The sequence below is a fragment of the Thermobia domestica genome, chromosome 17 (assembly GCF_964235325.1).
Source record: "Thermobia domestica chromosome 17, izTheDome1.hap1.1, whole genome shotgun sequence".
NCBI lineage: Eukaryota > Metazoa > Arthropoda > Insecta > Zygentoma > Lepismatidae > Thermobia > Thermobia domestica.
This window is the reverse complement of record NC_137470.1, coordinates 125776725-125803105: the sequence shown is the minus strand read 5'-3', so window position 1 is coordinate 125803105 and position 26381 is coordinate 125776725. Positions and strand designations below refer to the sequence as shown.

The 26381-nt window shown below is 38.4% G+C and overlaps 2 protein-coding genes across 2 annotated transcripts; both read right to left on the bottom strand.

The window, feature by feature from the left end:
* Positions 1-22735: 22735 nt before the first annotated feature.
* On the bottom strand, positions 22736-24340 carry LOC145674163 (uncharacterized). Its single transcript, XM_081743993.1, has one exon. It carries the CDS (start codon positions 24338-24340, stop codon positions 22736-22738), a length of 1605 nt encoding a protein of 534 aa, XP_081600119.1.
* Positions 24341-24494: 154 nt separating this feature from the next.
* Positions 24495-25361, bottom strand: LOC145674162 (uncharacterized). The gene has a single exon (XM_081743992.1). The coding sequence runs from the start codon at positions 25359-25361 to the stop codon at positions 24495-24497; it is 867 nt and encodes a 288-aa protein (XP_081600118.1).
* Positions 25362-26381: the final 1020 nt, after the last annotated feature.

Below are 26381 nucleotides of genomic sequence, written 5' to 3'. Positions count from 1 at the left end.
GCTGCTGAAACAGACGGTAAAGTCGAAATCAAATCAACAATATATATATATGTGTGTGCTTATGTGAATTTCCTCGTGGCTGTATGGTTAACACATACGCCTTGATCGCGGGAGACCCTGGTTCGATTTACGGTGGAAGCTCATGAAGTTGTTACCGGTATCCCACTTTAAACTGTAGATCCATGCCTCATATAACCATACATATAATATATATGCCTTTGATACACTTATTTTCCGACTTGGAAGCCATCGAAAATTTCCGGACACAGAGTCCCGTAGACCGAAAATGAGAAACATGGCTACAGAGTAAAACTGCCATAAAAATTTAAGCTTTTTAGGCTAACTTAATCCTTATATATAATGCAACTAGCTTGGCCAAGTTATAATGGAGGAAATGCTATCATTTGCAACACTCTGAGAATAGAAAATGTTCGCCAGGTATTATTATCCCCCCTCTCCTGCAGAATGAAAACCCTGACTAAAACTCAATATTATATATATATATATATATATATATATATATATATATATATATATATATATATATATATATATATAACTATTTTGTGTAATGTAACAAACAGTGGCGGATAGTATTCATGTTTTCTTGCAGAGGTCCTTACGAGTGTTCGCTTCCATCTTCCTCTCCCCAAGAACTAAGACAAATTAAAAAAATTGGGATTACTTGTTAATCTTGTAAAATTGCGATTACTTGTTAATCTTGTACAAAGGACGCAATTAAAGTCCCAGTGTAACACCCCTTCACTTTTAGATTTTTCCCCTGGAAGAAAACCAGTTATTATTGTTTCTTGATTTCTCAGTCTTACCTACATAAACATACTAATAGAATTAAAGGATAGGACATGTTTAGAGTGCTTGCACGTGACATCTAACTATATTTCTCATCAAATGTGTCACACATGAAAATGTCCGTTGTACTGCCTCTATTTTCTGGTACATATGTTTCATTTATGTTATGTTGCTAAAATTCGTTAGGAACCAAGTACAGACTGCGCCTGTGTGCCTGGCAAAACGTAAATGTACTGGGTAATTATTTCTTCACTTTCTTAACAAAAAAGTAACCCATCTCATGTCGGCTAACAAAAGGATGTAGCGGACCAAAGATAGCCGTTGTTTACCTAAGGTCGTTACACAGCAGGGGTTTCATTCAGTCAGAGGGAAAAGAAAAAATAATTTAAAGTTTCTACATTTGTTTTGAACTGCAATATACTTCTTCCTTTTATTTTAAGAACCATTTCCTTGTCATTTGTCTGCATCAGAAAAAAATGCAAAAAAAAAATCACTAGAATGTGCCTATTTACCCAAAGTACGTACTAGATCACTAGTTCAATATTAAAATCACTAAATCTAGTATTATACGAAATCATAAATGTGGCATCCCTGGGTTGGAGCGAAAGTAATGGTTGGAGTAAAAACTAGTCCGTATTTCTACTGCGTTCTGTTGTTGAATTCACAGAAATGTTCAAAAATAAATTCAAGAAGTAAAACACGATCCTACAAAAGACAAGGAAATGGTATTGTGAACTGAAACTCAAGTGCGCAGTCATGTTGAATACTTCTGTCCCTTTCTACTTTACAACTTGAGGTGGGATGAGGGTCAGGACAGATCTAGTGATATACCGCTAAAGGAAGTGCTTCAGTGCAGAGTCGGAAGCGGTATGTATTGTTTATACTACTTACAATGTTACCCCCCCATAAAATATAAATTCACCCTTTCTCTCTTCCCTTTTTCGAATACAATGAACCGACTCTTTTGCTGAAGAAAGATGCTAAGAGAAAATTGAAACATCTGTGTCTAAACTTTCTTTGAAGCGCAGTCTTTTGTATTTGTAGGGTTTTGCGAGTGTTTTCACATCAATATGATGAGATAGTTAGCCGAATCTTTTACCATGGACTCCTGCTGCGAACTGACCGTGAGTAAACACCTGATCTCGCTGTGCTCAATTTCTCTCGCACACGTGAAATGGGTTTGTTGTTTCCAAAACAAATAGGAAGTTATCTTGTGCTTTTGCATTTCTGCACGCATACAGGTACCATTGCTATGTTTTAATGATCAGAAGAAATATCAAAACCATCCGATATATATGATACGAAACAGCTAACAGAGGGAGGCAAAGATTATAGTATATCAAGTTTTCCGCGTGGTACCATTATGGAGAATAAATATTTGATAAAGTCACGTAGATGCGCTTAAACCTACTCCATCTGTCCTTATAATTTTTCTGGTCTCATCAATTTCTCAGGAGAATACGTACAACATATGTCCAAATTCCATATATACTCTTTCTAAAGTAATGAGTAAACTCATTAAGAACACCAACTGATATTAATAAACAGGAAAGAAAACAATACTTTATACTTCTATCATTTAGTACACATCTCTATGAAGCATAGCTAGTATCTTTTCGAAATAGCTCCTTCGTGTCACAGCTGTGGTTAGTTTTGTTTTGTGTTAGGATCAAAGAGAGAAATGCGACATTTGCTTCGCGGTGAAGTTATATATATTATTAAGAGGAGCGGTGATAAGCGAGGTTTAACAAAGAATGCCTTTCGGATGCACAGTTTAACGGGTAGTTGCAGTCCGTGTTGAGAATCGAACCAAAGCTATGTAAGACATGTTAATATTGAGCTCTTTTGTGGTAAAAGTGAACTTCAGAAACACACAAAAGACTTGAAACATCAAGCTAATGTAAAGCAATTGAAAAATAGCCTACCTATCGCTGCATCTTTTCTGTGCAAGGAACATGCAGGACTTCTTTTTTGAATATAACATTCCCTTCCACATCATAAAAGACAATATAATGTTTGTTAAAAGAAAGTGCACATAATATTTTTAAATTTCGTTTGTGATCCTATCATGCATAATTATAAATAATGCCTTTCATACTACGAGATGGAGCTCAACTATACGTCATGGCCCCTCTAAAGCGGGGCCGCGGTGGTTCAGTGGTAGATCGTTCACCTCTGGTGCTTCGGGACCCTGGTTCGATCCCAGCTCGCACCAAGTGAACTTTGTGGTGGACAAACACCGTGTGCGTCGGTTTCCTCGGGGTTCTTCCGTTCCTCCCACTTTCTTCATTCCACGATTTCACTAATTTCTCATCATCACCCCTCACCTTTAGCCTAACCGGCATAACCGTGGGACGTAAAACTCAAAGATTTCACTTCATTTTTTCCCTCGAAAGCGATATTTTTCAAAATTATTTATTGTTAGATATTGTAAATTTACGGTATCTATTTTAGTGGACAGGAAATTTTGCATCTAATCGGATAATTTCATGGCTTCTAACAGGAATTCGCAGTTACGAAATTTGCATCACTGTCTTTTGAAAGGATGCCTAGAAAAATACTACTAGAAAATAACTGAAAACACAAAATGGATTTGATAGCCAAATTCACGTCATCTTGATGCGTCATCATTTTTCTTTAAATATTTGTATTTAGTATTAGATTAGAGTTTAGTGTCCCTTTCAGCATCAAGGCTATATGAGACGTGAACTTACAAATTAACGTGGGTTCAGAAGCACACGAGTTCCCATCGGAAATCGAACCTAGGTCTCCCGCACCAAAGACGCGTATGCTAATCATATGGACAAGGGTATTCAATATTTAGTAACGTGTACATAAAGTTGTGAAATTGCGCTTGTATAATGGAATGCAATTCCTTCTACTGACATAAACCTTCACAATACTCAGCTGGACAAAGTATCTTTAAAAAGAAAATGTCACTCTTTATGTTTCAGTTCCTGGTTCGACTAAAGGATGGAACAAATTGCAATGAGCGTTTTTGGATCCTACTTTGTGTAGTTGATTCATCATAAACTTGGTATTTGATACGGATATGAACTAAAAACGTACAAATATAAATTTAAGTCATTCAAATACCTTTAAACAAAAATTGAATATGAATATATATATATATATATATATATATATATATATATATATATATATATATATATATATATATATATATATATATATCGTTCGTGAAAGAGTCATGTTATTTCTTTAATACAAGTACATGAATACAGTAAGCTCCTCTTAATGAAAATAAGTGGTGGTTGGTCTTTAAAACTAGTGTGGAAAGATTAGTAAAGAATCTGGCATAATTTAGAAAAATATATGGTAATTCAGGCCCGTTTTGGCATCATCGATTGTCTCAAGAGTGGCAACTCTGACTTAAAGGTTTCGCTTCGAGAATAATGGATTCTCTGGGATATATCAGATATACAACTCGAGTTGGAGCAGTATTCTCTATAACAAGCTTTGAAGCAGGCAGCATATTTGTTGAAATAAGTTATTTCTGAGTATATGAGTGGAATTCAGAACTATTTTGAGTCAGTTCGACTTGTTTCTAGTTAAGGCAAGGTAAATCAATCCCCGGATAGAGAAATAGATTACTCTTATGTTATTTCTTAGTAGGGAACATCTAACATTATCACGGGAGACAGTGTCTTTTTAATTTTTATGGATATTGACATTTCCACGTATATTTAAGATTGCTAGCAATACCTGGTTTCCATAGTAACGGAGCAAGTCGTAGGGATTTTAGAGTAAGAGCCTTATTTGAATTGTGAGCAAGAAGGATGCTTGCTTACGAGGTTCAAAGACTGTTTTTAAACCATGGTCTGACTGTATTCAACTGAGTGTGAACTTAAAGAATACTGGACTAGTTCTCGATGCGAACCTAACCTCAAACGAAGATTCTGCTAAAGGCGCTTCACTTCTCTGGTGAGAGGAATTTTCTTATATTCAACCAACTCAATCCTATAAGTAACAGAATTAGCCTTTTTGATGGAGAGGCTGTTTATAGACCATTCCATGTTTAGGACTTTAGGCCAGACAGCTTTCTGATTATTGAAATTGCCTTTTAGATGTGAGGCAGTATGATGTAAGAAAACACATGTTCTGCTCTCTCATGATTAAAGCACAGCTCAGCTGCGCTAAAAAAATCGATTTGAAGTTATAGTTTCATGAAGGCTTAAGTAGGCGACTTCTTCTCCGGACTGAAAAGTTGGTCTTTTATTTCATGACAGTTAACTTAAAGGAAATTCTTCTCAAATCAGAGCACCATTCTTAAGCACCAAAATATCCTGTATGGACTGTGGAAATGCTTTATTTATCAAAGTTTCCCTAAACATGTGGTATGTACTACTCTGGTCTTGTTAATTACCCTAGACAAACTTACCGGGAAGTTCAAATTTTTACAGTTAAAGAAAAGACTACAAGACTAATAGTTATTTACTATATGTTATTTTAAATGCGACACTAGTAGCAATAGAAGCCACGAACTCATTTTCTTTTCTTTTCTTTCTTTCTTTTTTTAATCGCACACACAAGAACACCTGTACACCAAAACGATCACGTTCGACAATGTTCCTGGGTTCATTGCGTGTTTCTATCTCTTGGTAGATGAATGTTTGTCCAGAATCACTATTGGAAATCGGGTTGCAGACCGCGAAATGCATGTTTAACCCTTTGAGACCTGGTGGTAACATTTGCGTACATAATATTTGCGAACACAAAATACTACTTAGTAAATAACCAGTGGTTTTAAAATAGTCTTTGTTACTACTTAGTTTATTATCTAAACAAATTAGATGGAGCACTATGGCTCAGTGGTAGAGCGCTTACCTCTGGTGCGTATGGCTGTGTTTCGATTCCCGGCAAAGTAGTTTTGTAGTGGACAACATCGTGCTCGTGGGCTTTCTCGGGGTACTCCCGTTTCCTCCCACAATTTCATTCCAACAATTCTTCCATCATCATTCACTTACTTTAATCATTATCTCCCTTAGTCTAACAGGCATAATCCTGGGACGTTAAACTCAAAGATTTCATTTCATTTTTTAAAAAACCCATTAAATCATAATTAAATTGAAGGCTTCTTCTTTCAGTATGGGAAACATATTGACACCCATGGCCGTAATCAGGCTTGAAGATTTGGTCGGACAGACATCATTTAGGGTCAGGCTCTTAAGTATTCTTTTAATAAACAATGCTGAAGAAACTAGACAATCGTGTTTTAGGATTGTAGAAAACGACCGTGAATTATGTTCAAACACAATTATTATTATATTTATTTCTCTGGTCTGTATAATAGTATTCAAGAGTTTTCTCATCATGATTAGTTTTGTAAACAATTCAATTACACTTATTTAGTGTTTATTTCTAAATAATAAGTCCTAATACAATTTCATAAAGTTGTAATTCTTCTTTAGTTAGTATCACTTTACACAATGACAAATCCAAAAAGTGTGTTGTATCGGTGCAGTACCAGTTTTTCACGTTTTTCAAAATTTTCCAAAACCGAAAGAATAATCTTTAATTTCTGATATTTTAGTCGTCACAAATTACAATTTTATAATGTAGTCAATGTTTATAATTACTGGGCAGTTGGGCGTTTAAACTAATGACATCATAATAAAGTCAAAACCATAATTTTGAGTTGAATTGATTCTGAGTTTAACGTCCCGTTCAGCAGCGAGGCTATGTGAGACCTGGACCTACTGATTAACGTAGAATCCGAACCACATGAACTCCCACCGGGAATCAAGACCAGGTTTCCCACGCCAAAGGCAAGTATGCTAACCGTTAGCCACGAAGGAGCTCCACCATAATTTTAGTGGGCGATAAGAAATATCTCGCCAGTGCTTTTACAATAAATAAAATTTTATAAGTATTAAAGAATAGTGGTAAGAGATTTTATAATAGCTTTTTATTTATGAGATATGAGTATTTTGGAAAAAAAGAAACTAAAGAATAGGTTGGCGGAACCACAAAAGACTCGTAAAATAAACTTTCTTATAAATACATACGCACCTTACTCACCTTTTATAATTGCTATGCTTACGTTCTCCATAAGAACAGAAGTTCTCTTTTAGTGATACTTTACACAAGATCACGAAGTGGATTCCAATTTAATTAAAGGCAAAATACAATACAATAATCCACAAATATTGCCTCAAGTGAGTTTAAAGATTTCTAAACATTAGTGCGAAACCGGGCTCTGCCGTTGCAATCGATTTGCAGGTCTTGAGACGAAAGTAAGAAGGGACCTACGCACATAGTAACTAAAAACAATTAATATGCCTGTAACTTTCCCCCAAATGGGCGTATCTTAAAAGTAACCTCATCATTGTTTTCCTAATAAAATTCTAGCCCGAAATTATGTATCATATTACCCTATTCCCATTTTGAAAACTTGACCTTAATTCAAAATGGCGGATTTCAAGATGGCTGCCGTCAAGGTCATACCTACCATACGACTTCCCCCCAGGACTTATATGTATCGACATGGTTGTTCTTCACTTTTCTTCATTAACGCTCCGTTTATAAAGGGTAGTAAGGGACTTCTGTAGTAATTTCTAACAACCACATCACAACTCTTAAAAGTTATTTTTAAAAAAATAGAAAACATGCGCCACGACAAAAAATTGTCATCACAAGTAATGCATACATGCCTTCTATCAGCAAAAAAAGTTTCATTGAAATTGGAACCGGACATTTGAGTGATGTCCCTTGTGGAATGTGATTGAACGTGACGTCAGAACGCATCGCCCCCCTTCCCGGAATTTACGGGAATTAGGTGACCCGAGTGTGCACATGTGGTGTCAGCTCTCTCCAGCGACCTATCAAGGATCATTGCGTGTATGCCAAGACGTGTCGCCGTTTTTATCCATGCCAAAAGTCGACATACTGACAATTAGGTAGGTAGTCATAATGGTCTGACTGATATGTGCGTATATTTTAACTCGTACATTTTGTCTCGACTCGAATTTCGAGACGTCTCGACTCGAATTCGAGTCGAGTCGAGACAGAGACTGTCGAGTCGAGACAGAAAGATATTTTCGAGTCGAGACACGAAGCGAGACAACATTTTCTCGAGTCGAGACAACATTTTCTCGAGTCGAGTCGAGACAGGCTTAAATCTCGACTCGACTCGACTCGTGCGAATCCCTACTAATAAACCCAAAAGAGCCCTTCAACATTTAAAACTTATAATTTCGACACATAACTGAGGTAAAATAGATATATTTGAATTTTAATAACTTAAAACTCTAGGGTTAGCGTACGCGACTTTGGAAAGGAAAACACCGGTTTGATTCCCTGTGGAAGTTTACGTGGCTCGAATCATATGTTAAGCTGTAGGTCCAAGTCTCATATGGGTCAATCCATACGAAGTGGTCCAGAGGTGGTTGCTTGACCATCTCCGAAAATTATAAAAATTTCCGTGTGATGAATATTGTGTATGAGAAGGTCAATAACACTATTCACGTTGTCGTATGTATAAATGTTCCTGAAAGGCGGCCATACTTGTTTTCGGTGGCTCCCGTTTTCTCCCACTTTCTTCATTCCACCATTTCATTCATTACTCATTATCACCGTCTCCTTTAGCCTAAACCGGCATAACCGTGGGACGTAAAACTCAAAATTTCATTTCATTTCATTTTTGATTTCGGTGGAGTGCCAATTTTTGCATTTGCAAGCGTTTACGAAAACTACAGTTGGTCCGGACGTACGCATCAGACGAATACCAAACAAAAACGAATGTTTATATAGAAGAAACTGAGATACACGGAGAATATATACTCTTGCTTCTAAATAAATATGCAGGGTTGCAAACCAATACAGGAAATCACTAGAAAAAGTACAGGAAATTACACTTTTAAAGGGGCTATATTTTCGAATGGTAAAAAGTGTGGTTTTATAAGTTTTGTGCTGAATATTGTAAAGTCTGCAGAAATATCCACACCTATAGTACTACTAGCACCCTAGATTTAAGGCGCTCTGAAAGTTAAAGTTTGTGATTTTTATGCCATGTTTGGGGCCTAATATCTCAGGAGGGCGAAATATGTTTTCTAAAAGTTGCTGCTTAGGCCACAAAGTAATTCTGTACGTGAATAAACTATTGAAAAAAATCATGACTCATATTACATGGAGAAGAAAGTGAGGACATGGTAAAACGCGAAGAAAGCACGCACATGACAATTGTTGTAGCCCGGAAAACTTTAAATGTTTTGGTATGTTTCATGCTCGATCTCAAAAACTATGCATAGTTCAATAATTAGGTCCGCCTTTATTTGTGTTTAGCTGCGCAAAAGCTTGTGAGTGGCCTTTGTTTCATCTTTTTAGCTCCATGATCATTGCCACGTCCACAGGGTAGACAATTTATCTTGACCTTCCGCTATAACAGACAAACCAAAAGAAAGAAAAGCGAAACTTTGCACGAAGCAAGTATAAGGAGGGGGACATTTATGTATGTATTAAACAGAAAGACCCGACAAACAGTGTTGCCAATCCAATATAAAGTTTTATTTTTTCAAATGGCACTACGTCAGCTTATTACATATTTCAAATCAACGTGTCAAACGTAAATTTAAAATCACTTTTATTATTCAGTGTTGCAAACTAAGAATATTATATATCAGAAATATCCAAAGTTCGGAAACATCTAACGCAACTACAGCACAACGTAGATGCACAGGATAATGCACATCGAAAGTACTTTAGTGTTGGATACCATGGTCATGGCATGACTTGTTTCGAATGAATAGGAACGAAGTTACCGGGGCTTGAAAATTTTACTTTTTAAAAGCCTTTATTTTGAAAACAATGCAGAGATAAATATCATATCTAATTACTTAGAGATAAATATCATATCTAGTTACTTGTATGGTTTGTGATGGATGTGTAAATTATTTTGCCGCTTACAGCACTTCGATATCTCAAACCGTCCGGAGATACAATAAACATTGCTGAACTTTGCAACACTGCCTAAACCGTGTGATTGCTAGAACTTGTAATTACAGAAACTAAAAGCTATTGCTGTAATGCTATAGAAGAGAAGGAAAAAACAATCATTTTAAATATTTTCCTCAAATACGCCATTTTCAGCATAATAGGATAGATAGATGCAACGCAACCTTGTGAACACTAACTTCCGTAACTATAATTTAATTTCAATGATACTTTGCTGATACATTAAGTAAATAGTAGTGGCGTCACGTGATCTAAATTTTTACGCCCCCTGGAGTGTGGCGCCCGCCAAAATTTTGCGCCCAGTCCCCTTTGCCTCACATGGTTTTAGTTCCGATTTTATGGGGTAGTCCCACTGAGGGGTCTATTTCGTTCCCTTTTATAGGTATAAGATTTTTGAGATTGTTTATCTCCATTTCTTACCTTATAGGGTGTATGTATAGTCCACGTTAATTTTTCTCGTGCCCTTTGATGAGTATCAATTATTGATTTTGGAGGTTATTGACCGTTCATATGATTGGGCCTTATTATGTTTATGATTATATGGACTTTTATAGACCTTTTAGAGACGTACTTAAGATCATTCCCTTAAATTTGATGTGGTAGTATGTGTACTTCGTGATCCATTTCGTTCCTTAAAATATACCTCAGGGATGAACATGGATACCTTAAAAATGTATTGTTCACCCTTACCAATTTTAAGTTAATGTAGGACATCGTGATTTGTATCGTTCTCCTTGAATAATGATTGATTACTATGTTATAGACATTGCAATCCTCCAAACATGGTCCCGAGTTCGATTCTTGGTGTTAGTTTCAGGAAATTTTTGAGTTCAACGTCCCCCCCAAGGCTAAGGGAAACGATGATGATGAGAAATCGTGGATTACAATACTGAGAGAAAACATAATAAACTAACTTGCTTGCGGATTGAACCAGGGACCTCACACATCAGAGACAAGCGCTCTATCACTGAACCACTGTACTTCATTGAGAAGATTTAGATTTCGGAGCGAGCAGTTTCACGTATGGAAAGAACATGAGCAAGTTTAAGACAGGGATATTACGATACAGGTCTGCTCATTGTTACGCATACGAGTTTGTTGTGAAATTGCAGAATCTGCTTTTATGAAGAGTACAATGTCTTACTACATCAGCATTTTCTTTCAGCTGTTAGTGCAACGACGTGCTTTTTAACCTCAGCGTTACATTTATGTCATGAGTGTTACATTTTTTAATCAAGTTTACGAAAAATGAATCACTTTTAGATGTCTTAATTTGAATGTCGTAATAAATCAACGAAAACATATTTTTTTTGTCAACTGATGATATCATGATCAGAATTGCGATAGTAGATGGTGTAATATATCGACAAATCGTCGTAGCTATTGATGTGTCAGGAAAAGCGTAATTTGCAATTCAATGACGCCACAACAATGATAAACCAATGAAACTGTTTGATATGTGTCGTTTCGGCTCGTGATACATGATCCTCTCAATATTGAAAGCTGTTTTTCCATTGGTTCTTCGTGATGTCATTTATTAATTTCCTCGTTTCGATTGGATGATAGTGATGTCACTTTATAGTTGAATACGTTTCTGACCTAAATAAAAATCCTTTTTTTTCATTTTTCAAATTCTACTTCGACGAAGATCGTTAATTTGAGCAGGTGTACCTCTTGTGTCAGCGTGACTTTACCTCAGCGAGTTTTCGTTCATTGAATTTGAGGTAAGTTCAAAATTAACGTTTGAGATTTTATCCTCAGACAACTTTACAAACCGCTTTACTCAATATCAATGGAGTGCTTCTTGAACCGCATTACGCATAAGGATAAAATTGTTATCACTATCGTACTATTTTACTTTTATGAAAACTTATGCATGAAATATTTAGTCTATGAGAGAGCAAATGAAAGAATTAGTGGAATGGGAAAGTGGGAGTACCAGAATAAACTCATATTTACTTGGCCGGGGATCGGCTCGAGAACCCCACATTAGAAATAGGCACTTTATCGTGTTCTCTAAAACTAAGCACGAGAAATAATATGATGTGTTGATTTTAGTTTAGCATCCCTTCAGCAGCGAGGCTAAGAATAAAGCTTAACGTTGAATCTGAGCGTTCACCGGTATTTGAACCCCGGCCAGAGGCTCGTACGCTAACCACTTAGCTATGAGGAAGCTCAGTTTCTGAAAGTTGCTACTTTTCAAAAACTACGCATGAATTTGTTCCACGAAAAAGTTTGACAGCGTCCCTTTTAACAGCAAGACGTTGACCTATAGTTCAACGTGAATTGAACCGAGCCTTCATCGTCAGAGGCACGTACGCTAACCGCTTAGCTGAAAAAGAGAGCGTGAAACAGATGCATGAGATTTTATTTTCGAACGACAATGTTTCATGTTCGTCATACGTTTCAAAGTTCACTGCAGGGAAAAAATGCTTACTACAATGATTCTCTCAGTACAGTTAAAAAACAATTTTATTCATTTATACAGTCTTTTTATCACTACAGAAACTTAGGTGAGTTACATGTTGATGCACTTTTGTTAAATAGGTCCCTGGTTTCATTTCTAGTATGACAACAATAAAACTTTTTAGAAGTAGGACCATTTGAGATATGATAATTCTTTACTTCTTTGAGGATTAATAGTGTAGGTATTTGATACCGTTAATCGTTTCTCGCTCCCTCTTTGATAAACGTGTACGGGAACTCTGATCTCGGAATTCAATTTTAATTCGTGTTTTTTTTTTCTTTTCTCGTTTTAGATATTTGCTTTCTTTGCCTACATTTTTATTCCTTTTTGTTTTATCTTACCTTTCCTGTTTGAATATGGCTACCTCTGTGTTTACTGTCTTGAGAGAAATCAACAGACATTATCGGCGTTTTAATCTCGAAGGACGAATGCAGGAAGTTGAAATAAATACTCCGACCAGTGACACCGATATTGTTGAGTGGGTTCAGACCTCCTTTCAACATATGTTGGATTATTTACTGGAAAATGTTGAAATCATCGATGGTTGGATTATCCATATTATCTCATGAGAAGAATAAGCTGTTCTATTTATCTTTTAGGCGTGCAAGTAATCTGACATTGGAGACTTTATGGGATTCCTTCGATCGCATTTTGCAAAGTAACGATGGCTTTCTCATGAACGAGCCATTCATTGTATATTTTCATCATGTGGATGTGCCCCGTGGATTTGGAAAAATACCTCAAGGTCTTTTATCAAACTATGAGTTATTAAAGTGCAAGAAAGGCATTCTACGAGTAAAAAACACCGAAAAGAAATGTTTGGCTTATACGATTGTGATTGCTATTGGTCTAAAGAAATATAAAGATACAAATAAGAAACTGTGCAAATAATATCAGAACCAGAGCAAGAGTGTTGTTATTCCAAACGTACTTGAACTTTTGTCCAGATCCTCAGTGAATTTCGAGAATGGTGGATCCGTGGAAAAGTTAAGGCAATTGCAACGCTACTTGGTCGATTACAAACTTACCGTATACACCAGATTTTCCTGAGAGGATATTCTGTATGAAGGACCTGGTGGCGAAGACCAAATTCCAATCAATTTGATGTGGATCAATTCTCATTATGACATCATCAAGTCTTTAACATGTTATTTCTACTGTGTACTATTGTGTAGCATGCCACAAAAATATGATCATCTTGATAAACACATCAAGACACATCAAGGCACGGCCATGTGTGAGAAATGTTTGCAGAAACCGCCATGCAGTAAGACCAATATGGAGAAACAGTGTCCAGAATGTAATCGTGAATTTTATGGTGAAACATGCTATACAAATCATCTTCCTGTACCGTATCATAAAGGCCAGTCAATATGCAAGATGGTGAAACAGTGTTCCAAAAGTCTGCATTTATTCGTTTGTTCATACAGGGAAAGACAACATGATTGTACAGACTACTTTTGTAATGTGTGTCATAAACACGTTTCATGAATGCTACATGGTCCCCGATACGACTCAATTAAAGCCTGGAGTTCCATCAGTGTTACATGCCAAGATAGCTATGATTCTCTTTTATGATATCGAAGCCACACAGGATACTTTCTTTGATAAAGACACGTTCATTCATAAGCCCAATTTACTGGTGGCCCAGCAAGTATGTTACAACTGCATTCAAGATGTATTTCATCAGTGTGAAGTTTGTGGGCACCCGGAAGATATTTTTCAGGATGACCCCATTAATGCCTTTCTGCGTATTTACGTCAACCAAGACCCAACATGAAACTTATTGTATCTTTGGCACATAATTCTAAGGGCTACGATGGACATTTTATCCTTAAATCCTTACGGGAAGAACATGAATTGAAACCAATTTTGATCTTGAACGGGACAAATTTTTAAATATGAAAGTGAATCAGTAATCGTTTATTGACTCCTTAAATTTCATGCCAATTGCATTACGTAAATTATCGAAGGCATTTAATTTACCAATGACCAAAGTATTTTTTCACACTTTTTAATAGGGCTGGAAATCAAGCGTATGTGGGAAAAGTACCGGACATTCGTTATTATGATGTAGATGAAATGAAGATCTATGAACGAGAGAAATTTATGGCGTGGTATAACGAACATCGGAACGATACGTTTATTTTCCAAGAAGAATTGGTGAAACATTGTGTCCAGGACGTCAACGTACTTTGAATGACTTGCATATCTTTCATGACCACTTTTGAATAAGAAACCCACGTAAATCCTTTCTTGGAGGCAGTCACTTTAGCGAGTGTGTGTAATTTAGTATTTCGACGAAATTTCTTAAAACCCAATACCATTAGCATTCTTCCTGCACGAGGATACTGTCACAGAAATAATCATTCATGGATTGCTTTGCAGTGGTTTGCCTACATGGAGGAAAAAAAGGATATCCATTTATACATGCAGCAAGAAAAAAATAGGTTTTTGTTGCTGGTTTTCATCTGGACGGATACTATTAACATCCCGACACAGAAGGAGAACAAATGTATGAGTTCCAAGGATGTAGATTCCATGCCTGCCCTCTGTGTGTCCCTACAGGCCGTTTATGAAAATTCTGAAGAGACTATGAACTATCTCTACGAGAGAACACAGCGTACAATGAAATTATTACGATCCATGGGATATAAAGGACATGAAATGTGGGAATGTGAATTTCGTCAAGTGTTAGAATTCAATCCAGCCTTGACCTTGTCTTTAAGCATACAACCTAACAATAATAAGACACCGTTAAAGCCATGAGACAGCTTCTATGGTGGCCGTGGAATGCCATTACATTGTATCACGTCGCAGATAAAATGAAGGCGAAGAAATTCGATATTTGGATATTGTTTCTTTGTATCTATATATCAATAAATGTGGACGGTACCCAATAGAGCACCCACGAATTTATCTACAGGGAGATCCAGAAATGCCTATCATTTAAGATGTGAACGGTTTAATCAAGTTAAACATCTTGCCTAGCAGAAATGTCTTCCATCCAGTGCTCCCATTTCGCTCAAATAATAAGTTGTTGTTCCCACTTTGTGCTGCTTGTGCCAGATTATTAAATCAAGATTCTAAATGTATGCATTCCGGCAGTGAATGAAGTCTAACAGGAACGTGGGTGTCTTATGAAATTCAAAAAGCCATCAAACTTGGGTATCAAGTACTTGAAATCTACGAAATTTGGGACTACATCATCACCGTATATGATCCGGAAACAAAGACTGGCTGATTATTCACCGAATATATCACTACATTTTTGAAATCCATGCTGAAAGCTTCTGGGTGACCGGCCAATTCCGTCACCGAAGAAGACAAGCAACAGTACATTCAAATGGTACAACAACGGAAGGCATAACATTGCATGCAGCAAATATAGTGACAAATTCAGCACGTCGTAGTCTTTTAAAACTCTCCTTGAATGCGTTTTGGGGACGACTCGCCATAAGACACAATTTCACCCAAATGACCATCATTAACGACCCCAAAGAATTGTATCGGAAATTAACTGCTCCCGGTATACAAGTCAACCAAATTTTACCTGTCAATGATTCGTTCTTATACCTTTATTGGCAGTATGAAGATGATGTTCCAGTACAAAATCGCAATGCTAATGTTGTCCTCCGGGCATTTACGACATGTCAAGCTCGTCTGGAACTCTACAAATATTTAGAACTGCTGCAAGAAAGAGTGCTATATTTCTATACAGATTCTGTCATATTTAAGCAGCGACCTCGAATCCCACAATACAACCAGAAGTATTTCTTGCATCAATGTCAAATGATCTCCAATCTTTCGGTCCAAAAGCATACATTAAAAAATTCGTGTCTGGTGGACCAAAACAGTAGGCTTTAAAAATCTACGACCCCAACACGAAGTCAACCAATTATGTATGAAAAATTCGTGGATTCACACTCAATTATACAGCAAGCCAAAAGTTAAATTACAATAGTTTGGAGAATATGATCGTCAATCAGTCCATTGAAAAAAAATGTCCATTAGCACTCCACACAAAATTTGCAGATCCAAGATCATAATCTTGTCACGAAACCTGAAGAAAAGAACTACAGTTTCAATTATTAAAAACGCCGACTAATACTCGGTACGTTCGAGACATTACCCTATAAAAAAAAAAGCCAAAATAGAACGATAGCCATATTTTCCGCAATCGCACCAAATTCACCTCCCAAAGACGGCAAAGAGTCAGCGTAGCATGAGACCTTCTTCTGCTGAAGCTTCAACGATGTACGAGTTTCTTCTTCCTCCGATGCTCCACCAGAAAAAAATAGGTGCAGAAGATGACATCACCCTTCCACATTGCAGAAACCAGTGGAGAAAACGAATTCAGGTACTATAAAATCATCTAATGTTTAATGCTCATTTGCTTTTCTTTCTCATCTCTCTCTCTCTCTCTCTCTCTCTCTCTCTTGATCAAGTTAGTTTATGTTCTTATTAGATGTCAATAACTTTTCTTTTTTTTTCAGGAAACAAAATAAAAATGACCGCGTATATTCATTTGTTTTATTTTCTCTTTACAGAATTTGTATCTCGTCAGAAGTGAAATCACAGACACGCCTTTCCTTGAAAAAAAATAAATGCACACAAACATGGAGAAAAATAAATTCTGTATTTTATTTCACATCCTAAAAATAAATGTACAGAAACATGAAGAAAAAACGAAATCCTGTATTTTATTTCACATCCTAAAATCAAATTCTTTTCTGTACCGCAATTTCAATTTCTTTTTCTGAATCAGTTTACCGGTAAAATAAAATTTCTGAAATTAAAATTTCCGAAATTTTGCGAATAAAATTAAAACTAATTTTTCGTTACTAAAATTTTGTTTCAGAACTTTTCAAAAAAGTTTCGTGTACAAAACAAAATTCTCTTTCAGAAATTTGTTAAACGAGCTTTGTGTACAAAACAAAATTTCGTTTCAGAAAAAACTTAACAAGTTTTGTGTACGAAACAAAATTGTTTCAGGAAAATTTTTACAAAAGTTTTGTGTACAAAACAAAATTCTGTTTCAGAAAATTTTAAAAAGTTTTGTGTACGAAACAAAATTCGGTTTTCGTTACGAAACTGCTCCGACTAAGCGAATCGATTCATTCTGACAAAAATATAATTTAGTGTTGGCAACACTGAAAAATCGCGCGACCGTGCTTACCGATTCATTGTTGTATTATCGATAAGATGCTGAGCTACAGCGAACTAAACTCGAACCAGCAATCAAACATTCCTAAAGGTATAATTAATCTTTAAATACAGCAAAACTAAACAACAAGGTTATGTTTATGACATAATTATACGTTTAAATACAAACACTTAGCACTGCATTATGAGTCAGCAAGGTTTCCATCAAGATCAGAGTCGTACAAAACTAAATAGTAAAAGATGATAACACAGACCTAAAGAAAGACCCTTTTGTATATGAAATATAAATCTGTTGTGAAACTGCTCGCACCGAAAACTAAAACTTCTCAATGGAGTACAGTGGTTCAGCGCTTGTCTCTAATGTGTGAGGTCCCTGGTTCAATCCGCAAGCAAGTTAGTTTATCATGTTTTCTCTCACTTTCTCATTCCACCATTTCTCATCATCATCGTCTTCCTTAGCCTCGAGTGGGACGATGAAATCAAAATTTCCTGAAACTAGCATCAAGAATCGAACTCGGGACCATGTTTGGAGGATTGCAATGTCTATAACATAGTAATCAATCATTATTCAAGGAGAACGATACAAATCACGATGTCCTACATTAACTTAAAATTGGTAAGGGTGAACAATACACTTTTAAGGTATCCATGTTCATCCCTGAGGTATATTTTAAGGAACGAAATGGATCACGAAGTACATATACTACCACATAAAATTTAAGGGAATGATCTTTAGTACGTCCCCAAAAGGTCTATAAAAGTCCATATAATCAAAAATGTAATAAGGGCGAATCATAGGAGAGGTCAATAACCTCCAAAATCAATCATTGATACTCATCAAAGGGCACGAGAAAAATTAACGTGGACTATAATACACCCTATAAGGTAAGAAATGGAGATAAACAATCTCCAAAATTTTACACCTATAAAAGGGAACGAAATAGACCCCTCAGTGGGATTACCCCATAAAGTGGGAACTAAAACCATTGTGAGGCAAAGGGGACGGGGCTCAAAAGTTAAAATAAGGTACCACAGAATGGGCTACACATACACCTGTACTGTATCGAAAGGTACCAATCTCCAAATTTTATGCCATAAAAGGGAACGAAATCGACCCTGTTGGTGAGCCTACCCCATAAAGGCGGAGCATAAAACCACGTGACTCAAAAAGGCGTGGCCTAACACCACATGACCAAAAGAGGCGTGGCCTAACATCACGTGACCCAAAGAGGTGTGGCCTAACATCACTTGACCTTATGACGCTATACCACGTGATCCCGAGGTGAGTGTAAGATTTTGGCGGCCGCCGGGCGCCACGCTCCACATGGCGCAAAAATTTAGATCAACTGACGCCATTACTAGTAAGTGTCTTAATACGGCAGCCCAGTTAGACGACGGGTGTCGTGGGTGCAGGGTCGAGATAACCCCTTACCATATAGACGTGGCAATGATCATGGAGCTAGGAAGATGGAACAAACGCCACTCGGAAGCTTTTAAGCAACTGAATACAAACAAAAGCGGGCCTAATTGCTGAATCATTCGTAGCTTTTGAGATCTAGCATGAATCATATCAAAACATTTATTTTTTTCCGAGCTACGACCATTGGCACACATCTGCCTTCTGTGCGTTTTTACGATGTCCTCACTTTTTTTCTCCATGTAATATCAGTCATATTTTTTTGCAATAGTTTATGCACATACAGAATTACTTTGTAGCCTAAGCAGCAACTTTTGGCTGAGATATTACGCCCCAAACATAGAATAAAATTCACAAACTTCAACTTTCGGACCCTCATAATTCTACGGTACCAGTAGTAATGGCCATAAGTGTGGCCATTTCTGCAGACACTTTACATGCAATAGTATTCAGCACAAAACTTATGAACCCTCCCCTTTATGACATTCCAAAATACAGCCTCTTTAAAAGTGTAATTTTCTGTACTTTTTTTTAGTGATTTCATGTATTGGTTTGCAAATCTGAATTTTTATTTAGAAACAAGAGTAGATATATATATTCTCCGTGTAACTCAGTCACTCCTATAAACATTCGTTTTTGTTTGGTGTTTGTCTGATTTTTATTGTAGTTTTCGTAAACGCTTGCAAATGCAAAAATTTGCACTTCACCGATAACAAAGATTGCCGCAATTCAGGAACACTTGTATATACGACAACGTGAATGATGTTTATGACCTTCTCATACACAAGGTTCATCACACCCCAATTTCTATAATTTCGGAAATGGTCGAGCAACCATTTTCACCATCTTTGGGCCACTTCAGATGAATTGACCCATATAGCCTCGCTGCTGAAATGGATGCTAAACTCAAACCAAAACAATATCTACTAACATAAAGATTTTTTACATAAATTATACTTTAGTCAGCAGGTCCCGTCTCATATAGCCTCGCTGCTGAAAGGAACGTTAAACGCAAAATTAACTCAACTCAACTGATTTTGCTCTCTGTTTTGGACGGTGTAAGATTGAGACGCTTTCATCAGTACAGTCCAGTGTTTGCGTGATTTGACTAGACAATAATTGACAATAATCCTTTAAGTGAAGCATACCTATAGTGTATCCATAACCAGCTTAGTATCTTCCACCACAGAATTAAGAAAATTGAAAGGAAGTGCAAAAATAAGTGTTATGGAGGTCAATGATGTATTGGAAGGAATGCTTAAAGCTATATCTGAAAGAAAAGAGGGACAGTTTTTATCATTTAATGTAAAATTAGTTCTTAAAAGGAATGAAATTACGGAACAAGACAAAATCAACTTCAAAAATGAAGTTAATGTGTTTTATGAAACCTGCATTTAAAATATTAGGAAATGGAGTGTATCGTTGGCATACCAAAAGGAGATAGCTGAATTGTGAAAAATTAAATGAAATCTTTGAGTATTACGTCCCACGTCTCATTCCCATTTGACATACCAAAAGGAGATAGGTGAATTGTGAAAAATGAAATGGAATCTTTGAGTATTACGTCCCACGATTATGTCGGTTAGGCTAAAGGAGACGGTGATGATGAGTAATGAATGAAATGGTGGAATGAAGAAAGTGGGAGGAAACAGGAGAACCCCGAGGAAACCCACGCACACGGCGTTTGTCCACCAGAAAGTTCACTTGGCGGGGTCTGGGATCGAACCCGGGACCCCAACCACCATAGGTGAATTGCGTAAAGGTATCACATGCAAAATCGTATTATCTAGTTCACTACGTTTCTACTTTTCGAATATTTTTACTTGTTTTGAAGCAGACCCGTAGCCAGCCCAAAAATGTAGAGAGGGCCGGCAGAAGTTAGGGGGGCCCGATCCAACCATATTATCGTTCATCACCATATTACAGTTCATTTGTAAGCCTACCGTGAAAATTTTAGGGGGGCAGCAAAAATTTAGGGCGGGCCCGGTCCCCCTAGACCCCCACGGATACGGGCCTGTTTTGAAGATTTTACAGAAAAACTCTAATTAGCGGTAATTTAATTTCGTTATAGTGAAGACCCTTAATATAAAAACTTGGTTTTTGAGCATTTTCGTATATAATTTTCTATAATACAACAAAAGAGGATATTTTTTATTTTTTTCGGAGAGTTGTTACCGGTGGATCAAAATCTCTCCATGTCCCTCCACCCGTAACTGCAGAGAAACTCTCAAGTGTTTTTTTACTCATTATGTAAATAGAAATGCAATCTTTTAGGCAATATACCCTCACTGTATTTCAACATTTAGATAGCCAGTATGTCGAGTCAAAATTGACGTAACACCTACCGCCCCTGCTTTTTTTTTTCACTTCGAACATTGAATTAAAGGAAACACGTAGACTTAGAAACACGTCAGATATTTGGGTTGACAACTGTCAGGCGATGGCCTAAGCGTCGAGCTGCTGGCGATGGTGTGTTCAACTCTGTAACTACATGAAGAGCAGTGTAATTGCATTGTGCAGTGAATTGAGCAGATGGAGATAGTGCAAAATGGGCGACCTCTCCAATTTCCAAATAAGGTAAAGCTTCGAACGTAACGAAAGCGAAATGTTGTATGTGTCATGAGGGGCAGTGTACAAGGAGATGACGGCCTACAAAATTCAAGGCAAAGCCATATCAACAAAGCGGTACAATGGTCCGAAAAAAGGCCAGTTATCGGTCCCGCTGAGCATTAAAGCGGATTTTCATTCAGAACCATCAAGCGTCTACAGTGCAAATGATGCATAAACTCAAGCAGCATCTCCCACAACCTGTGTCGGTAATCATAGTCCGCCCGAGTTACTTGACATGGACAAATGGAATCGGGTTCCATGGACAAAATTGTTGATTAGCGACCATAACACTTTAGCAAAAGACAAATGACGTGACGAACCGCTGAAAACTACAAACCTGTGATATTGGTCCGATAAGTTATCCTACAGCTTATTTCAAACTACTGACAAAGTATAATTCTGGCGGATGCTCAAATATTCATATCACCCGTCGTGCCTCCATTGAACCATGAAACAAAGCGGCGGATTCGGGTATCTTCCTGTTCTGACGAATGAACTTCTAGCACTTTGAAACACATTTTTTAGCTAATCTTATCTTTAGGCAGAACAGTAATTCATGTTCTGCCTAATTCCTTTCTGCCTCATCTTCGCAAAAAGGGATGTTTAAATTTGAGGGAAATTAAATGCTAATTGTTTTCCCGGCAATTCCAGTTGCTTTCAGGACCTCTTGATTTTATTATCATTTCAGTTTATCTGAAATTAAATTATTACTTATAGTTCCATTATTTTACTACGAATATATCTACGCGATATCTGTTGGCCGTCTACAAGTTCAGGAGAAGGAGATCTTATCCTCCTGGTTGCGAGGGTGCAACTGCCCCGCTATACACTATAGGATAGATCCTAGGAAATCTCTTACGATTTGTCCTACAGTCAAAATCTCAACGTGTATGGCATCAGATCGCATGTTATTTCCTGTGTTCTGAACGATCCTATGAGATTTCTCCACTTCTTCTTCTGGGGGAGGAGACGCTCCCCCTCCTATGTTCCAGCAGCGACGCCTTGAACATGAGGTGTAGTACGAAAGGTAAGTGCAAGGGTAAATTACGAAGAAGGTTAGCTTAGATTAGGAAGTAATGTAGCGCAGGTAAAGATAAGGGGGGCTGCTGTCAGTGATTACAGATCAAGCTTATTAAGAAGAAGAAGCTGAAGGAGATGATAAATCACTGTGAAATTATTAATGGTGCACACCGGCATGGGACCATAACCAAGTAAAGAGTGCAAGGAAGAAAGAAACACTGGTCGGTAGTGCTGGGTATATGGACAGGCATAGATTAGATTATTCAAGGTACCTAGATCTTCTTGGCACTAGCAGAGTAGATTATCCCGTAGGCCCTGACGATATTTTTGCACCGGAGTCTGTGCGGTGTGAGTCGAAGTCGTGTGAACAACACATGATGAGCATGAGTCCATTTAGGGTGATAGATAAAAGAACGCGTGGTAGGATTAGGTTCTAGTCGCCAGTAATATTTACCTGGTCCACCTCTAGCCTGATGTTGATAGTTTCGCCATTCGCTCTGCTGTTGTTCTCCAAGAGTTGGGATAAAGGATGTAGCCGGTAACTTCACCGTTACAGGCGCTAATAACGCTCCTTGTTTACATAATTGGTCAGCCTCTTCATTACCTGGTATCATTTTATGAGCTGGTACATGGATGCAAGTTACCTGTAGTCCTTTGCTTTGTATTTGACATACCTGTTGTAGAATATTGATCAGAATCCAGTTGGAATGAGCTGGTTGGGCTGTAGGAAGAAGACGACAAAGAACACTCTGACTGTCACTACAAATACAGCTAACAGGTGGTTGGAGACATAACACACGTTGCAATGCAGCTCGAATAGCGAACGCTTCGGCCATGTTGATTGATGTGTGGCCAGGCAATGCCTGATGAAAGCGCAAATTGTAATGCGGTATAAAGACGCCAATGCCCACCTTCGATTGTCCAGCCTTTACCTGTTTAGTAGCATCCGTGTAAATTAGTAAAGCGTCTACCTGGTGTTGGTTGATATAGTCTTCCCATAAATGCGATGTTAGAGAGCGGGGAGCGTTATTTAGCCAGTGGGGCGAAAGAGATGGAAATTCCACTTGCGTAGGAGTAATGTGCGTGGTGTATGAGGATTGGTAGGATGGGAGTTTAGGCGTGCGGTAGATAAAATTCAGCCATTGTTTTACACACAATTCACTGAGACGCCGAGGTAGTGGAGAAATAGCTGGGCAGCCATATAGAAGCCTTGATTCCAAGCACTGACGAAATATACATAACTGTGATCTGATATCCAATCCCCATCTCTTAGTACTGAGTCCGCTGATTAGCTTAAGAACGGGTTGCACTTTGGTGTTAAGTGTATCGAGATGTGCTTTCCAAAGGAGTCGAAAATCCAATGTCACTCCAAGGTAATGGAGATGAGAAACAGGCGAGACTTGGGCATCTTGAAGTATTAGTGGCGGAGCGATTGTGCGCCTTTTCCGGGTGAAGATGATGTACTGACTCTTACGCCAGTTTACACTAAGGCCATGATCTCTGCACCAGTGTTGTAGGCTGTCTATGGCGTGACGAAGTTTATTGGCACCATAGATCACCGTGGACGTGCGAACATATAACAAGAAATTATCGGCGAACTGATTTACTCTGACCAACGCTCGAAGCTGCCTATGAAGCGAGATGGTGAATAGATTAAAAAGAAACGGGCAAAGTGGAGAACCCTGTGGTAATCCTTGAGATACTATCCTGGGGTCTGTATAGCGGTGAACAACACGCACTGATACTTGGTGGTGTATGAGCCAATTATGGAGGAAGCGGAGGTATCCAGCTGGAATCTTAAGTGAAAATAACTCTTGGACGAGCACATCCAAGGGTACACTATCGTAGGCTCGTGCGAGGTCAATATGAACTGCCATAAGATATTCCCTCCGTTGAAAAGTACTCCATATGTCGGTGACGAGACTAGTAAAAGCGTCGTGTGTGCTTCGAGATCGGCGGAACCCGTCAAGGATTGGGGGAAATATATCGTAATACTCTCCCCACCACATAAGACGTTGTAGGAGAATCTTCTCAAAAAATTTTAGAGATGCACGGCAATAATGTGATCGGTCTGTAGCTGCTAGGGTCTCCAGAGGGCACATTAGGTGTCGGAACTGGCACAACAAGGTGGTATTTTGAGGACTGCGGTACGTGTGAACTTTGAAGTACGCTGTTGTACAGTTGCAGCAGACAGTTGAAACCACTTGCAGGAAACAGTTGAAGGTGGCAAAACTTGATACCATCAACACCAGGTGAGGTAGAAGAAGAACTCTGAAGCACTCGTTGAAGCTCTGTGGCTGTAATCGGAAGTAAAGGAGGATCCTTTTCAGAAGGGACCAAGCAGTGCTGCAGGTTTTGCGGAGCCGGTAATGTAGTGGCCGGAGTGACCATCGCATGAAACGAAGTAAGCCAGTCATCATTAAGTACCGTTGGTGGAGGCCTCTGAATGTACCCTTGCATTCTGAATCGGATATAGTTCCATAAACGTCGAGGTGTGGTGGAGAGAGTTAGAGTACGGCAAAACTGTATCCAGTGACCCTTTTTCTTGGAAGCTTGTGTTCGTCGAAATTTGGCATGGGCTTCCTGATATCTAAGGTAAGTTTCTCGGGATCGACTTCGCAGGTACTCCAGTTGACAACTCCTGCGATAGTTACAACTACGATGACATTCTATGTCCCACCATGGTGGATTGCTGAGAGATGAGCGACTAGTGCGAGCTGTAGAAGTAGGCGGCTTTGTAGGAATGACAGCTTTGCGGGCAGCGAGAACAATGGTGTCCTGAAGATTTACTGAACGTTCGTCCACTGTAGTACACTCACGGAAGAGATCCTGGAAATGCTGACGAAATATACTAGGCTGGGATGGGAAAGGGACTTTAGGAATAGAATGAGGGAGCATCCGTTCAGAATCGTATGTGGGACGGGCGACCCGTGATGAGTGAAGGGTCAAAAGAATGGGAAAGTGGTCACTGCCATAAGCATAGCCATGAACTCGCCAGGTATGCTGGATATACAACTCTGGACTAAGAATGGTGATGTCAGGAGCACTAGGTCTGGCCTGAAGAGAAGGCAGCCTAGTAGGAGTACCGTCATTTGCTAATAGATAAGTACAGTGGCGGAGAGCCGTAAGCAGGTCCGTACCAGCCGTGTTGGTAACTGCATTGCCCCACAGGGGGCTCTTCGTGTTAGGATCTCCTCCGATGACAGAGGAGAGTGGGAATTGGTGAAACAAACGGTTCCAGTAAACGGTTCCGGGGGTAAATAAACATAGATGAAATTTATATCTCCTAAACGTATACCTTGTAGTTGCGTATGGGGAGACGGTGGAGGTGGTATCCCAGTGAGGAGAGTATAGGCAAATCCACGTCGAATCCCCAGAGCGATACCGCTGTATTGATCCAGTCGGTCTTCCTGTAGTAGGCGATAACCTGAGATGGGTAGTCGAAAAAGATGAAACGACCAGACCTCTTGGAGTAGGAGTATGGTTGGTTGAAAAATAGCACACAGTCGTTGTAAAGCCATTTGCTTGCCCTGTGCTTGATAAATGTTCCACTGTAACATGGTAATTACACTTGTTCCTGCCATCCTAGGATGTGTGAGATTGTGGTAAGCGCAGGTTACTATCGTTAAAAAGATTGGTACTCACTAGTTGTTGAAACAACACAGTTCGAATGGCTTTGTATTGATTTTTGAGAACAGTAGTAGAAGTGTAGTTAAGTGTACAATCTGGTAGTTTAGGTTCAGAATGAAGTTGGCGCACTACATTTCGTAACGGTTCTCTGCGAACACGAGTAGAAGAAGCTGGTGGGGTAGTTGAAGAGGCAGATAAGGGAGAAGTCCCCGAAGAGAATAGAACTTTGCGCCTCTTGGAGGAAGAAGGTTCTTGCAACGGACCAAGCTGTGCGTCACGATCTGCTGG